At 39.1% G+C, this 17,475-nt stretch overlaps 1 protein-coding gene and 1 long non-coding RNA gene across 7 annotated transcripts in view; one reads left to right on the forward strand and one right to left on the reverse strand.

Moving 5' to 3' along the window:
* The window catches only part of LOC120533917 (gamma-secretase activating protein), a 156,685-nt gene extending 150,325 nt beyond the window's left edge, over positions 1-6,360 (reverse strand). For both annotated transcript variants that reach the window (XM_039761032.1, XM_039761030.1), the window contains exon 1: positions 6,024-6,360. In XM_039761032.1, coding sequence (XP_039616966.1) covers positions 6,024-6,114 — 91 coding nt within the window. In that variant the 5' untranslated portion in view covers positions 6,115-6,360. The remainder of the gene's footprint in view (positions 1-6,023) is intronic.
* An 82-nt stretch (positions 6,361-6,442) lies between these two features.
* The window catches only part of LOC120533918, a 42,135-nt gene continuing 31,102 nt past the window's right edge, over positions 6,443-17,475 (forward strand). For 3 of the 5 annotated variants that reach the window (XR_005634651.1, XR_005634653.1, XR_005634650.1), the window contains exons 1-2: positions 6,443-8,689; positions 9,011-9,117. This is a non-coding gene — a long non-coding RNA (uncharacterized LOC120533918). Of the gene's footprint in view, positions 8,690-9,010; positions 9,118-9,248; positions 9,643-17,475 lie in introns of those variants that run through there. The other 2 variants (XR_005634654.1, XR_005634652.1) reach the window with 2 other exon arrangements.

Here is a 17,475-nt window from a genome sequence, read left to right on the forward strand (position 1 = left end):
ACAAGCCGGCCATAGACCACTATATATATATATATATATATATATATATATATATATATATATATATATATATATATATATATATATATATATACACACATACACACTGCTCAAAAAGAATTACAGGAACACTTAATAATCACAGACTAACACCAAGTCAATTAAGCTTCAGGGATATCAGTCTGTCCAGTAAGGAAGCATAAGCAATTGTGAATAAACTTCAGCTGCATTTTTGCAAATGAAAGTGACAACAGGTGTACTGAACAGGCAACAACACGACAACCCCCAAAATAAGAATGGTTTTGCAGGTGGAGGCTACAGACAATTGCTCTCTCCTTATCCTTCCTGACCGATTCTTCTATAATTTTGTGTTTTGCTAGTGTGCTTGTCATTACTGGAAGGATGAGGCCGTATCAGCAGCCAGCATATCCATACGTTCTGTCGCAAGAATACCAGAAGTCATATATATCCACATCAACCACTGTCAGTTTAAACTTGCCTAGTGGTACAATTGAAAGATTGATTATTGTTTTAAGTACTGTGCATACTTTGTCTTTTTTGATAACTCATAATGAGAATCCTTACTCTAAAATAAGAGACATCACTACCTCTATCACTATGCACTGCAGAAAAGATTGTTATCTTCTCATAAGAAAAAGAAACATCAGGTGACAAGTCAAGTTAGCTCATCTTTGAAGAATCTTTGGAAAGACCCGTCAGGACTAAATAAATAAATAAAATTACAGGTTTATAAAAATCGCTCCAAGAGAAACAACATACCTTTCACCTGTTTATCAATTTATGTACCTGGAAACCATATTTATATAAATGAATAAGGAAATATTTGGGCTCTGTTGGGAATGAACCCACATCTGCAAAAAAAGGTAATTCACTACTTTTTCACTGTGCAATGTATTTTATGTACCAACATTTACAAATTGCCAAAAAGAGAGAAAATTTAGTGTTTTAGCAATTACTGAAAATCTGTCATCAGTGAAACCAACATCTGAAGGCATGAATGTTAGTATTAGTTGCACCTTTACACACTAACAACACTCCTAATTAATTTAAACAATATTCAAAATATTGTGGAGACATTAAGTAACTTGAATATTGATATTTCAATCTTCTGATCAGCTATACCTCAAACAAAAACATTTTTTATAATAGATTGTATTTTATGCAAAAACAACACATACTTCCTTGATCTTCCTTCATTATCCACCACATTGGGTTTCTAATGAAATTCCAGTATTGATTATGGCCATACGTTGCTTCCCTTATAATACACCTGTATATAAAATATAAGATAGCGTAGAGAAAAGAGCAGTCAATCTTAATGTACAGGGTGGCCCACGAAAAAGTAGCCCGCCTTCCTGCCAGAGTGGCGTGCCAATTGACTACCCTCATCACAAAAGCTGTGTAGACGTAGTGCAAACGTGTGATTACGAGCTGAGCAACGTATTCCATTCCACAAAGAATCATTTTCAGCACTTTCTGTAAAGAGTGAGTAAAGATTTTTGCATTTCAAGTTCTTTCTTTATGGAAGGCGCCTTTTTTCGCAGGGAGGCGGGCTACTTTTTCGTGGGCCACCCTGTAGAATATTGTATAACATTCTTCTGTCTGTAAACAGATTCATGGAAACTTCCTGAAAAAATATGTTGAGGCCTCAAGAAAGTGCCCTGGAGATGCAACACAGGAATCGACTTTTTGTTCAAATCTCAAAAAGAATAGTAGATCTAGAGGTTAGAGAAAACCACTAAGCTCTATTTCATGAGTTACCATCTTATCCATCACATTTTTGGCTAAAATAAATGCACAATATTCCATACCTCATTCGTTTCTTTTTTCACTAGCAATGAGTCAGTCACTCAGTGTTGGAAGCACAAAAAAGAACCCTACACTTGTATGAATTTAAAAATGCTGGGATCTAAACCAAAACACACCACAAAGTACAACAGCAAGCTGCCTATAGTTAAGTAATATGTAGCCTCCAAGAGGGATCAGAAGGTGGAAGTGAGAGAAAGCATGACAAGTTCTGAGATTTTACAAATTAGTCGGACACTTTGAACCTTTTTTCACTTGAAACTTGTCACCCCTCAATTGTCTTCTTAAAGTTACATTTTAAAAACAGCCAAAAAAGAAACAATACTGATAATATTTAATAATAATATATATTTTATTTAACACCTCCACCATTCTCAAAGCCCTTAATAGCTACTCAAAAGGAAAGTACAGTAATAGAAGCACAGAAAAAAGGGATATCCAATAAATAATACCTGAAAACCAGAAGTATCAAACTAAAAATACATTAAATAAATAAAAATGCAAATATATGTAACACAATGCGACAGTAAATTGGAATATGTGGCTCAACAATAAAAGATAGTAAGCGAACAGATAAAAAGTTAGGTTATAAAGATCTGACCAGAGGAAGTGAAAGTTAGGATAAAAACCAAAAGGGAACCATTACTAATTAGAATTTGAACAAATTTACATTCTCAAGCACATAAATAACTATTTGATTGGCTTGCTCAGCGAAGTGCTCTTTGAAATATTAATGTAAATGATTAACTTGACATACAGTATGCACTTTAAAATATCTAAATTTTTTTATTGTACCGGGGAGTGCAAGGAATGGCATTTCATAAGTCTATAATAATAGTGACCTTGCTACCTTTATTTGTTGTATTAACATTGTTTTTTTCTTAAATATAGCCTTACAGACTGAGACCTATCACTTATGTCTTCCTATCAAACAGAACAATTGTTTGTGTACTGCTGACCAGACACAAAATGTTAGAATAAAGCTAACCAGGCAACCAACCCAAAGAGTGTGAAGCAATGAACTATACAATGCAAAATTGCTAAGTGTATGTGAAAAGTACAAAAAACAGAAGTGATGGCTAACCAAAGTTATCAAGTAATAAGGCAACAAGAACCACAAACTATACACATACATGAATAAGCATGCACAACAGAAATGAATCCAAAAAAATCAGGTTTTACAATGGGAGTACTCTTCCGATATTATGGTCTTAAATACGGTACTCAGATTTTTTGCTGAGTGAGGTACTTCTACTTCGATGCATAAAAGGGAGGCAATCTTTAAGCAAAGCTGCGTAAACCAAGTGCTTTATCAAGAATTAATGAAAAAAAGAAAATTAACCAAAACGTAGTTGTTACCACTTTTCATGCACAAAAGACAAATAATTTAACTACAAACTGCCAAAGATGAAGACAGTTTAATTAAACAACCAACTCACACTAAATTATACATTGTCTCTTCATAGGGCTTGAAGTTAATTTTCAAAAGGAGGTGTGGAGTTAGGGAATTAAACACATGGTGGAAAAGGGTATTGGGTGTTTAAATCCCAAAATATAAAAAGCACTGGGATACTAATATTCAGAAGTTTTATTTTATTTTTTCTGATGTTTACAACAGTTCATAAATTTTTAGTAGATAAAGGTATCAGTCAGTCTTTCAAATAATGTATCTCTGTAATTTTAACTTTCAATAAATAATTATTTAATTTTGCATATAGAGATGTCCACTCCTACTGTATGTAGCCAGAAAGCCAAGGAAAACTGAATCGGTAGGGTATTTGCAGTCTAGAGAATGTAGAATAAAATATGTTAAGGAAAATAAGTATTTATGGTTTTATCCATACTATGCCATTTCTCCAGGCAGAGTATAGTTTTCTACAACTTTAAGACAGTAGAGCAGTCAACAGAAAGATGCAAGTGTGAATATTGTATTTAATTAAAATATAGTTAACATAGTCTAAGATTAGGTGGCACAGTAGCACACACTGATTGGCACAACCACTTTGCAGATTCAATGTACAAGGTTTAAATCCAGCACTCGATTATCTGTATGGAGTTTGCATGTCCACCTTGTGTGTAAGTGTTTTTCTTCTGGATACTCCAGTTTTCCTCCCACAATCTCAAGGCCTTGTAAGTTTTGTTAAATGATTCCAAGTATGAGTGGATCCTGCTATGAACTGGTACCCTTCCTTGATCCTTTAACGGCACTGTGCCCATTTTCTGACAGGAATGGGCGGTGTTCCTTGCTACTCTGATCAGAGTAAGCAGATTTGAAAATGACTATTACCATTATTAGTCTGCCAGTGAACTAAACTCATTTTCTTTGAGATTACCATGAACTGTTTCCAAAACCAAAAGACATTTCGACAATGCAAAGATTAATTGAGGCATCATAGGAAAAAGCCTTTTACAAAGTCCTCACTTCTCCACTATTAGAGAGATATGGCAGCTTTAGCTATGGGTATATCTACAGCTAATTTTCTATTCAGGTATTTTTAAAGATTGTTTCTTACATTTTGCGTGTGCCACCGATAATTTCAAAGACAGTCAGAACATCATAAACATTTTAAAGAAACTACGATTTTTGAGATTTTTCAATACCCAAATTAGCAGAAATCAATTAATCTGATAAGATACAAAAGTGAATACAAATTCACTAAGAGAGTAGTATTCAACTTCTATAAAAAATTAAAAAAAAAGTGATTTCACTGGGCAATGTTACTCAAGAGACAAAATTAACAACACTGTTGGTGTGGTCTTCAAGGGACAAAGTTAAATCAATACCTCCAGAGTACATGTCAAAACACAGTTTATAATCTAGTGGCAAATAATTTCATTCTTCAACTTAAATGTTAGATAATTGATCATTCACTGACAATTATACAAGAAAAGGCCTTTCATTGTATATATAACTACACTACAGCCAGATATACAGTATATCAAGCACTTTGTTGACTCTGAACAACAATTTAAAACAATAATTTCTAGATGCTCACTGAATATAGGCTGACATAAAACTGCATTTTGAAAGAACAAAAGTGTGTAATCCTAATAAAAAACTGAAGACTCTATGTAGTTTTTAAATTCTGCAGCTATAGGAAATCAATTACGCTGGTTGATATTAAATAAGCTACATTTGACAAAAAATGTGAACTACATCCTGGGCTAGCTCTGTAGCCACAGTCTCAAATTGGATTAAACATGTTTTGAAAATGAATGAGCTAAAGACAATTTAAAGCAGACTCTCTTACAAACACTACTGTTTCAACCAAGCTCAAATCAGTGTGTTTTATACAGTGTGCCAAGACAAGGTCCCAATACAGCCTTTAGTTAATGTGTGTGACTGTTAATTCTTTTGAAATGCAATGGTCACAAATGTATACAATTAATACTCAAGGGGAGTATAACTTGCCATTCATTTTTACATGTTGGATCTAGCAGGAAACCATTACTAAATGTTAGGAAAGCACACACGTAGATGACTTGAAAACAGGACTTTCAGAACTCCAAAAAGTGGCAGAAAACGGTACCACGTATCTATAATTTATACACAAAATATAAGCATTGGCCATATTTCAGTATTTATTTTCAATACAGAATGAAAACTAGTCCGTTCATGTTGACTGACAAGCTATAACATCGATATATGTACAGTATATTCAGATTGCGTTCGTTTGTGCAAATTGCTTCCATGCCAATTGTTGCAATAAGAAAAAAGCTTTTTGAGTTGAGGGTGTGACAAGCACAGTTGTTATTATTTTTTGCACAAGGTCATTTGGAGCCATCTCTTGGCCTATATCAACGTTGCCTCAGCATTCCAAGAAATAGCACGAACTACTTTCCACTTGTCAAAGGTCGTAGAGTGTCACTTAAATATTTCAGTATTCTAATGTGCATTTCCAGTTATAGGAGTAGTTGTATGCCAACACCGCAATAAAAGAAAACATATAAATCGCATTGTTCTCGTCGTGATTGCACAATACTGCTTTCATGCGCTAACTTTAAGTTTGTGTTACTTTAGAACAAACGGTTTTGTTTTTCCTGAATCTGTACAAACTGTCAGACAATCTAAACCTCCGACATTATAAAAGGCATATTCCGATACATATTTGGGAAACAAAAACAAGAAACTGTGCCTTTTTTCAGACCTGCGTTGCACTAAATGTCTTGCAATTACAGTAAGTAGGGTATATTACCTACTGTCCCTTGATTTGTGTTTTCCCGTAATTCCAAGAGATGGGGTATCACATCAGCGTGGAGATCAAACGTACACTTTAAAGCCAACATGTGGATTGGTCTCTGGAGTCACCGGGAAATCGCACACTGTAACAAGCGAATTGCCTGATACAGGCCTCTTTAAGCTTTGCCAGCACACACCACGAACTAATCAGATTCCCTTTGACATTTTTTTCCTGTAGAATATTCCCAGCTGTCAGCAAGGGTGTTGTCCATACCCTCCAGCACTCTTAACCACCATCCGCTTACACTCCTTTACCTATCCTGAGTAAGTGAAGGTACTTTCAATTCGTAAACTGTTCTGTCCCGCCCCTGCACAATCTCATTGGCTATTCTGCGAGCATTTCCTGTAACGTCATTGTATTTTGGCAGCAAATTCCACAAAATGCGGAAGAAAATCTTTTCGATGGACTGTCTTAGATATTTACAAAGCAAGGAAAAAAATTACTGACTCCGGCATATTCACGTTTTTGTATGTGTACGTCCGTAGATAATGAAATGTAAATTTCCTTTCCGGGTCGTTTTGAGAATAATTTTAGAACGGATTGTGCTAGATGTTGGGCACGTGAATATGAATAACTCGGCGAGCAGAACAGGGCGAACACAGTTATCGGTGAAACCTAACACTCTCTTACTCTAGGTTTTCTCCGTACACTTTGAAGATAAGTGTCTTTTAAAATAAATTAATAACGATGCTGAAGTATTAAAGTGAGTGTGGTTGTTTGTGAGTGGGCGGTACACTTTTCTCCCCGCCACCTTTATTTTGGTTGGGTAGGTTAGAACATGGGTGGATGAGTGGAAGAATGGATGAAAGTTAGTTTAAGTTTACCCAAGAAATGTTTAAAGCCATAAAAGATCACTTTTAATGACAGACATAAATGAGTCGTGCACGAGGTGCTAAGAGTTTATTCTTAGAAAAGTGAATGAGGTAGATTTTATGCTTGCGATTTAGTGATTACACTAAAGACAACCTTAACAAGAAACTGGACCAAATTAGCTCATTAGTCCTGCACATTTCCTTACATGCCCTGCACTCCTTTATTGTAAGTAGTGACAATTTTTACTTGTTTGACAGCTTTGTGATTGCCAGTACAATTTTCTACACACGTGTGCTGGACTGGTAACATCACTTCAAGAGAGGCCCACTGAATCACAAACTAATTAAAATGATGGCCTGGAGGAAGTAGTAATGGAAAGAATGAAAAAAAAAACAAAAAAAAAACAGTGCCATTAAGAATAATGCTGAACAGCCTCTCTCTGAGACACTAACACTGAATACTTCAGCCAACAAATCATTTTGTAGAAGTGGGCCAGGAAAAGCTACTGGGGCTTCTTTATATCAAGAGCAATGTGACTGGGACTGTCATGTCAGAAGATTTCTTTCTTTGTAGTCATTCTGGTGTGTGTTCAGACCATAGTGTATTTATATTTATTTGAAGAGCCTTGTACAAAGTCAGATTTCTGCCTGAGGATAAATATCTGTCTATCTATCCGTGACATTCCATGATCTGGGCTTTCATAGAATTCAATACTAGAGCATGCCCATCCCTATGGATCAGGGCAAAGTCCTAATTCCATTCTCTTTAAAAAAAAGACCAAGAAATAACACAAACACATTTGTCTTCCAGGTGGCACAGTGGTAACGACCTGTGGGCTTGCGTTTGAGACCTAATGTGGTAGGAAACTGCGTTGCCTTGAACCTTTCAAATAATTCATGAATGTGTTTCTGTCTTGCATTGGATACAACACATGCTCTACCATTTAGGTGAAGTAGGCAGTCATCTAGGGTGGCAAAAAAGAGTGGCATTTCTTTAACAGTCTTACAAACACTCTGACCCAATACATTGCCCAATCATGTTGTTCTGTATTATTTCAGCATTCTAGAGAAGGTGTTAACATCTGACAACCTGAACAATCCACTAATGTCATAAACAACAGTAATGCTAATTATAATGATAATAGTAATAGTCAGTATGTAGCAGAGAAGAGGCAGACATGGCAAAATAAAATTAAACAAAACGATAACAGGCCTACAGCTGTTGATTGCATTGCTAAAGGCTGATTTAATTAAAACTATATTCACCTCCCAAATTGGCTTACTTTAAAGCTTGTTTTAAAACTTGGCAAATATCTTTCTCTGTTATGCACCACCATGTGTGAGATTTGTTCTTGGCACAGTAAAGCATTTCTCCATAGTCTGTCTGTCACTTGAATTCTGTTTTCTTTAGAGAAATTTTAAGTGCTATAAAGAAGTAAATAAAGCCTACTAATATAGTCAAATTCCTACTTTTTTGCTGAAATGGCATCCCTCAAGAGTATATTTTTCTGAAACAGTCTTGTAAATAGACTTTGCAAAAGTAATCAACTGCAAATTTACTGTTTGGTCTCCAAAATTTCCATTCTTTGCTGTTCCCTGTCTTGTCTCCTTTTTGTGTCTCTAGGTCTCACTGTACACATCTGCCAGTGATGATTCCAATCAAAACAAGATGGGCTGGGGAGTACAACATAGTTGAGGGCATCAAAAATATTACAATCATCTCTGCTTGTGAGTGTGCCCTGCAGTAGACTGTTTGTTCCCACTTTGTACCTGATGCTACAGGGATTAACTCCTTCTGTCCTTAATTGAGTAAGTGGGTTAGAACGTGGATGAATAAATTAGTTACAGTACTTACATCTGAATTGGTCTACACCTGACTAGACATAATAAACACATATACTGTATATAAACAGGAACCAAGTATGCAGTTATACTTAGTGAGAATTCTCACTCTATGTGCTTGAATAAATTTTGTTAAATAAAATGCATAGTTAATATTAAGGCTTATCCTTGGTGTTTTTGTTGAAGATAGGAACAGGAAAACTTTGTGCCCCTTTTTCCCTCCACATGCTTCTCAAAGACTGATCTGTCTCATAAATAATGATTCCGTTTTTCTCTGTTCATTGGTAGTCCTTCCACCTATTTTCTGAATCAGAACCTACTTAATCCAGTCTTAGATTGTGAAGATGCAGAATCTACCACAAATGCATGAGATGCTACACAAAGAACAACTACAGGTAAGATGACAGTCCCTTTCAAAGCACACTTATGAGTATGCCAACACTAACTTATAATGAGCAAATTTTAAATTGCCAGTTAACCTAAAATCCTAAATGGGTCTTTTTACTTCCTGTACATGCTTCCTCAGTTGGTTTGCCCAATTGATTTCGTACAAGGGACGCTATTGGCGGACGGCTGAGAAGCTAACAAATCAGAGCACGCAGTTAAGTTCCTGTGTGGTGAATGGCTAAGCAACAGAGTGCCGAATTCGATTCCGCGGTGTTAACCAGGAAGTCTCGTCTCGCTCATTCAGCATCAATGTGTTTCGCTATGTAAAGAGTCAACTTTTGTGCTTTGTGCATAGTCAAGCCCTTCATTATGGCTCCAAAACAATCTGCTCCTGCTACTGCTTCAGGGGCCGTGCCCAAGCGCCAACGGAAGATGTTAACGATTGCCGAAAAGGTAACTTTATTGGATGTGCTGAAGGAAGGGAAAGCTACACCGCTGTAGGACGCCAGTACGGCATCAATGAAGCTACGATTCTTTTTATTTAAAAAGTAGGAAAGGAATATAAGATCTACGGCTGCAGTGTCCTTTTAACCAGGGTGCAAAACAAGTTGTAAGTGGATGTAATAAGGCAGTAGTCTGGATAGAATCTGCTTTAGGGATTTGGATTAAAGACTGCCGGAAGAAGAAAAATGGCGGTGCTACACAGTCGCCTGAAGAGGCTCCTTTAGAAGAGCTGCTCTCCTTTGTTGTGCAGTAAAACTAAACTCATCATTATCGTACAAGTCATCCGTATATTTAATACCATAATTAATTTTCTATTTACAGTACTTAGTGCATGTATGTACGTTTAGTGTCACTGTACACACATTTACTGTATACAATTTTTCTTGCATTGTAAGTATTTATTGCTGGTGTCCTGTCTATTGTGATGGCTGTAACATATGTGATATCGGAGACACTTGATATTTTTAAAATAATATTTAGGTTTTACTGTATATAAACAGTGTGTTTTCATACATAATTTCAATGAATCTTACCTAATATCTAAGAGAATACAAAGGGTTTATGCTGTATAACTGTGCGGGGAATATTTATAAACAGTGTGGGAGAGTTTTTAAGATCTTAAAATATATAAGAATAACCATACAAACATATGGTTTCTACTTCGCAGATTTTCACCTATCGCGGGGGGTTCTGGAACGCAACCCCCGCGATCGAGGAGGGATTACTATAATAGAAAAATTGTATGTGAACCTAATAGTTAAATGTATCATGAAATATATTTTGTGGCCACTAGGGGACATCTTAAAGCCCCAAACTCTTGACAGAACTACTAACACACAATTTCCAGATTCAGGAGACCTTTACTTGTTCCCTGGGGGTTTTCCACTCTTCTTATTTGATTTTTGCCCAGTTTCCTAGGGTTTTTACAGACACAATCCCTTACAGGTAAACACTGTGTTTTAAAGGTTTTTCCACAACAATATTAATTCAAGTGCAAGTCCCTGCCACAACAAACGTCCAGGAAATCCTGCCAACTACTCCATTGTGAACAAAATGGACAAAACAGAATTAGGATAAGGGTCCTGAAGGATGCCACACTTAATAAAGTTATCCGGAGCACAAATGAAAGCACAAAACATGCATAAGCAAAGAGAGAGTAAAAAAGGGTTCAAGTGGAGGAGCTCTGACCTGGTCTGAAGCTAATCCAAGAGTGAATGCAAATTTCTCGGTGGATGATGTTTTAAATACTAGGGAGACTGGAGGATTTTTCCTCCACCCTAGGGGAAAACATCCCGGGTATGACGTTAAACTGCATCCGGCCCTGCAAGCAGTCCTCCAACGAAGGGAAATCATGAGGGTTGATGGCAGGATTGGCACTCCAGCCACAGTAAAAAAAACTTCACACAGCTCCGATATGAAAGAAAAGATTCTTTTTTGCTCTTCTCTGGAGTAGCTCTGCTGCAGCCACCAATAGGAAGGCTGCTTGCATCATGAAGAAGAGTCGAAACCGTTGGAAAGCCAGTGTGGTCAGGTCTGTTGGGGATCAGAACTGGTGTGGTGCTGAGGCGTCGCCTGCTGCACAGCAGCACTCATGTCCCAATTTGAGGTGGCCCATACGGGTAGGTGCATGGAACGTCTTGTCTCTCAGGCAAGATGATCATCTTCCTCTGCTGTCGGAGGAGCTGCGTAAACTCCGTATTTCAGTGGCAGCACTCTCTGAGGTGCGCAGATCGGGGACTGGCCAGATCTCTGTAGGTGGATACACCTTTTATTGGTCTGGTCGCTCTGATGGCTGTCACACTCAGGGATTAGCTGTTGCTGTAGTGGATTGGCTTATTCCGATGGTGTCCAATGTCATTCCTTTCCACGAGTGTATTATGAGACTCAGATTATGGCACTCCCAGGGTGCCTTGTCTCTTGTCTCAGTGTATGCTCTGACCACGGTGAGTGATGTCTCGGCGAGGGAGATATTTTATTCACAGCTTCGCTCAGTGGTTGATGGGGTCCCACAAGGTGACACTCCTCTGGTCATGGGTGACTTCAATGCAGCCACTGGCACTGACAGGGCTGGCTGTGAGGATTGTCTCGGTCCTCATGGGTCTGGTGACCGTGGTGAAATTGGCTCCATGTTCCTTGACTTTGCAAAAGGTCAGAGGCTGCGAATCATTGGATCCTGGTTCCAGCGCCCAGAACCGCATCATTGGACTTGATACTACAATACTGGTGGTGCATTGAAGGAGATCGATCACATCCTCATTTGCAAACGCTGGAGGCTCTTGCAAAACTGCAGGGTCAACGGAAGTACCCAGTTTATGAATTCTGACCACAGACTTGTTGCTACTTATAGGATTCAGCTTATGTCCAGTAGGTTATCATCTACAAGGAAAATGAGCCTGGACTTGGCCAGACTCCAAGACCAGGCTGTTTCTAATGAGTTTGCACACAGTTTGTGTGAGGAACTTGCAGATTTGGGTGCAACTGCCGATCCTAATATGATGTAGGAGGCCTTCTGTGACAAAACCCTGAAGATTGCTGAGGGGTTGTGTTGGTGTTCCCAGATGGAGGTGTTTCATCTCGTAGGCCACCCTGGATATCATGAAGAGGAGTCACAGCACATGGCTCAGTGGTAACTCTGGTCTGAACCGGGAACTGAGAAGGACAGCTGCGAGGGCTCTGAGTGCAGATAAAGAGGCATTTGTTAGAGGAATCTGTGAGCAAGTGACACACCATCTGTGGTCTAGTGACCCATGTCCTGCTTACAGAGAAATTAAAGCATTACAAACATCCAAATCTGTTACTCGGAGAGTCGCAATCAGTGCAGCTGATGGAACGGTCCTTACAGATGACACTGCAGTTGTGACCCACTGGGATAGCTACTTTGAGCAATTGTTCAAAGCTGATTGTCCGGCTCGAACGTTGGATATCTCTGGGTCCACGGTTCTTGAGGCTGATCCTCCAATTAGCTGTGAACCACCCAGTCTCACTGAGATTGCACAGGTGGTGAACCAGCTGAGGGGGGGGGGAAAGGATGCTGGGATCTGTGATATCTGGGGTGAACTTCTTCAGGCAGGTGGTAAAGCTGTCCTCCTGGCATTGCAAGCAATCATTGCTTCCATATGGGAGACTGGCATTATCCCAACTGACTGGAAAATGGGACTTGTCGTCCCTATCTGGAAAGGGAAGAGTGATCGCCTGGATTGCAACAACTACAGGGAGATAACACTGCTCTCTGTGCCAGGGAAGGTCCTTGCTAGGGTTGTCCTCAATAGGATCTGTGATCACTTGCTCACCTACCAGCGACTAGAACAGTCTGGTTTTGCGTCTAAGAAGTCTACCATCGACTGCATCCTAGCACTGAGGGTTCTCATGGAGTGAAAATGCGAATATCGGCAGTTTCTTTGTAGCCTTTGTCGAGTTTTGTAAAGTGTTCGACTCAGTTGATTGAGCTGCCCTGTAGGACATCCTGAGGGTTTAAGGGATCCCCTTGAGGTTGCTGTATATCATGGCCGGCCTGTACACTGGTACTGTGAGTGCTGTGTAGAATGGAGGCAGAACCTCAGCATTTTTCCCAGTTGATTCGGGGGTTCGTCAGGGGTGTGTTTTTGCTCCTACTGTGTTCAATGCTTGTATGGACTGGGTGTTGGGCAAGGTCGTGGGGTCCAGCGGCTGTGGTGCATCTGTTGGTGAAGAAAGATTCACAGATCTTGACTTTGCTGATGATTCTGTGATCTTCGTGGAGTCATGGAGGCTTTGATCGGGGTGCTCGAGAGACTGAGTGAGGAGTCTGATTGTCTGGGCTTGCGAGTGTCCTGAATAAAAACCAAGATCCAGGCCTTTAATGACCTCTTGGGCACAGCCATCAGCAGAGTGTCCACCTTGTCAGTAACTTTCATGTCTCTGGTGACTCTTCCTATGAAGTCAGTAGACGGATTGGGAGAGCATGGGGGGTCATGAGGTTGCTGGAAAGGGGTGTGTGGTCAGTCCAATATCTATGCAAAAGGACAAAGGTCCAAGTCTTTAGAGTCCTGGTGCTTCCTGTCTTGCTATATGGTTGTGAGACATGGATGCTATTTAGTGACCTGAGACAAAGACTAGACTCCTTTGGTACTGTGTTTCTCCGGAAAATCCTTGGGTACCGTTGTTTTGACTTTGTGTCGAGTGAGTGGTTACTCATGGAGTCCCAAATGAAGCACATTACCTGCATTGTGAGGGAGCGTCAGATATGGCACTACGGCCATGTGGCGTGTTTCCCTGAGGGTGATCCAGCTCGTAAGATCCTCATTGTTGGGAACCCGAGTGGGTGGACCAGGCCAAGGGGTCACTCACGTAACACCTGGCTGCGGCAGATAGAGGGTAATTTCCGGAGGGTGGGACTGGACTGCGTGTCTGCCTGAGGGGTTGCCAACTGGGATCCCGGTTTCGTTGTGTAGTTGGTGTGGCAACGCACTGTACCAGTGCATGCTCCCCCAACTTGACTAGGGGAACAAGCAGACCATATGTCAGCAGTTGTGTCACACTGTTATCCTTCCTTTGCATTTTCCTTTTTCCTAAATTCCATAAAACTCTCCCCACACTTCTGTATATGACAGTATTCTTTTTACTTTTTCTTACGTTTATTTATTCCAGTGACATCACACATTTAACATGAAATACTTCTTGAAATGAAAACCTTGAACTCCAACACGCCTGAGTGAGGCAGAGCGACTCCTTTTACATATGACCCGGAAGTCACTTCCAGTGCCAGTAAATTGTCCTTAGGAAACAGATCTAGGTCAGGCACAAGCCTCACAAAGCAGGGGTCACAAATCCCCACAGCACCTCTAGCAGCCTCTATGGATCCCAACAGGGCTGTCCTAAGGGACTAGAGTTCTAAGCATTCCCTGTGAGTGTCCATATGGGTACAGTAGCCTGGGATGCTGCGCAAGTATTCCGTATCTTCAGTCCAACTCTGTTGGGATGCCAGCGTATCCACTTCCACACTGGTATCTTCTACCAATCTTCTGGCTGAGACAGGGACTTTGTTGCCTCTCTTCCTGTCCGCTTACTATTTTGGCCTCTCATTCAGGTACAGAACTGGAACCAGTCCATCACACTGTGTAAAGTAAAAAAAAAAAAAAGTGTTTTTCAAGTTCATAAAAGTCAAGGAAGATTTTATCAAACACACACTGTAAAATGCAGGAAATGGGTTTGCTGCATAACAGCTTAAAAGAAAAGTCTCTGTGGGAAAAGATAACTACAAAGAAGGTCCAGGAAGCCATTAATGACCAATTGTCAGACCCCTTGTTGCGTTTCCCATTATGGGCATAACATGGGAATGTTGTTAAAACGCCTTCATTAAAAAGGAGAGCCTCAAGTGTCAAGACTCTCTGTAGATACAGGAAGATCTGGTGTTTTAAGACACTGCCTTCTGTGTTTGTGTCCCCTGAGTAATCTGTATTGCCTGCTTTTTCTTGTCTCCTTATCTTCTACATTGATTTTCTATTTGGCTCAGTTTATTAGCTTGTTTCATTATAAATCTTTTATGCCTGAAAAAGATTTTTTAAGGAGAATAACGACAAGCTAAAAAGAAGCTTAGGAGAGTGTTATTTCCAGTGAAAGGTTGAGGAATACCACCATATATACACTCAGTACCCACTTTATTTGGGTACCCCTGCTTGTTAACAGAAATAGACTGCAAGTACAAACAGGTAATTGAGTAGCAATATCTCAGTACATATGAAATGCATGCAGATTTGCTCCAAAGGTTATACTTTAAACCTTAAATTGGCAAAACACATGATCTGAGCAGCCTTTAATTGTTGATGTTAGGCATGGTTTCAGCCTCTCAGAAGCAGCTGTCCTTCACAGATCTTTACAAACTATATTTCTATAGTTTACAGAAAATGGTGCAATAAACAAAAAATCTTTTTGTATGTAAGTGGAAGCTGTGTTTGCAAAAACATTTTGTTAATGAGAGTGGTCAGAGTAGAATTAAGATACTCATTCAACCTACTGTAAGTGAAATGCCATAAATACTCAACAATTCTTTGCAACAGTGGTGTGCAGAAGGTCACCTCAGAAGTAAGTAAACAGCAGACCTTGAATTGGATGATGTACAGCATCAGAAGATGATGCCAGGATCCATTCCTGACAGCTAAAAGCAGGAAGATCAGGCTACAGTGGGTAAATAATCACTAAAACTGGACAATTGAAACCTGGAAAAATGTCCTGTATATTACTAGGCTCTCTTCACAAAAACAGTGATCCTGTTGCATGCCATCCCACTGAACAACCAGAGCACAATTTCAGAACTCACTACAGAAACCAAATTATTTTATCCCCTTAAAACAAAGGAGAATGCCATTGACTGAAGAGACTATTTGGGCAGTCGGCTATAATGGTGCCTTTGTTCTGCAGCAGTCTTGTTCTCCTTGAGGTCTTGTATATCTTGAATGACCAATCCTATTTTCTGGGACAACATACAGATGTTAGGGTCCGAATTTGATATAAACAGTATGACTCCATGGATCATTCCTGCCTTTCATCTGCAATACAAGCTACTGGAGGCGAGATTGGCGAGCATTTCACTATCGATGAGCATTATTTGAATCACACAGCACACATAAACATTGTTGCTGAACATGTCCACTCTGTTGCAACCATGGTATACCCTTTTCAAATTGATACTTTCCAGCAAAATAATTCACCATATCACAATGCAACATCTTATTCTGGTTCAATAAGCACTGACTTCAGTTTATGCCAGTGACCTGCACATTCATCAATTCCAGATGTTAGTCAATCAAAGCACCTCTGGGATGAATTGAAATTAATGTGTAGCCAACTGCATTATGTTGTAAAGTTAGTATGGGCCAAAATCTCTAAGGAATTAATCCAGTATCTTGTAGAAATCATGTCTCACCTAAAAGAATTGAGGCAGTTCTGGAGGCAGAAAGGAATCTGACCTGATTCTGGACTGCTGTATTTAAGGGCATAGTCACTAAATGTATTTTGAAGTTCATTTGTACCTTTATGCATAACTTAATGTCTTCTTTCATGATCTAAAGCCAAATTTCTTTTTCATTTTGTGAGTGTTACTCTTTTGCACCACAAGGTGGCACTTTTTGATCATAAAGTAAAACTACAGCACTGAAAATTTTATAAAATCCCAGCCATTAAAAAAATTATTTATAAAGTAATTTTCTTTTTGTATATGCTTTGCCATCAACCTTTTTAATTATGAAATGTTTATCTGTCTCAGTTTTTAAAAACATGAAATTAATGATGTCAGTGCTTCACAGAGTGATATGTATATTTTAATTAAGCTTTGAAAGCAATATTTAAATGCACTCTTGAGACTTTCTCAGACAATTGTGAAGAGCAAAGCAAATGTGCCAAGGATGAAATAGTGACAATAAATGAAATTAAGTAGACTGTGATTATGCATTTTTTAAATAGACAGTATACAAAATGAGACTGAATCATACATTTTTAAGCATGTTTTTGTTTTAAATGCGGTATTGAGTATTGGGGGAGAAGCTATTGTCGGTTTCAGTGGCACAGCCAAAACAAACTCCATGTAGACAATAGAGATCTTGTTCCATTTGACCTTCCAATATGACACCTGCATAATTCAGTTCAGACTTGTTGAGACCAGAACCTACCTAAGCAGCACCCAGCCAAAGGTAGGAGCCAGCCCTGCATGGAGGTGCCAGTCCATCTCAGTGCACACTTGTGCATACACCTTTACTTGGTTATACTGGTTGCCCAAAGAAGTCAGGGATGTTGGAGATAATAGGATGAAACATCTAAAACCCAAAGGAATTAATGCTTCAAACAAAAGACTAATGTATATAAATTTAGTATGGACTAACATAGATGGA

This window comes from Polypterus senegalus, chromosome 8, assembly GCF_016835505.1.
Source record: "Polypterus senegalus isolate Bchr_013 chromosome 8, ASM1683550v1, whole genome shotgun sequence".
NCBI classification, from domain to species: Eukaryota; Metazoa; Chordata; class Cladistia; order Polypteriformes; family Polypteridae; genus Polypterus; species Polypterus senegalus.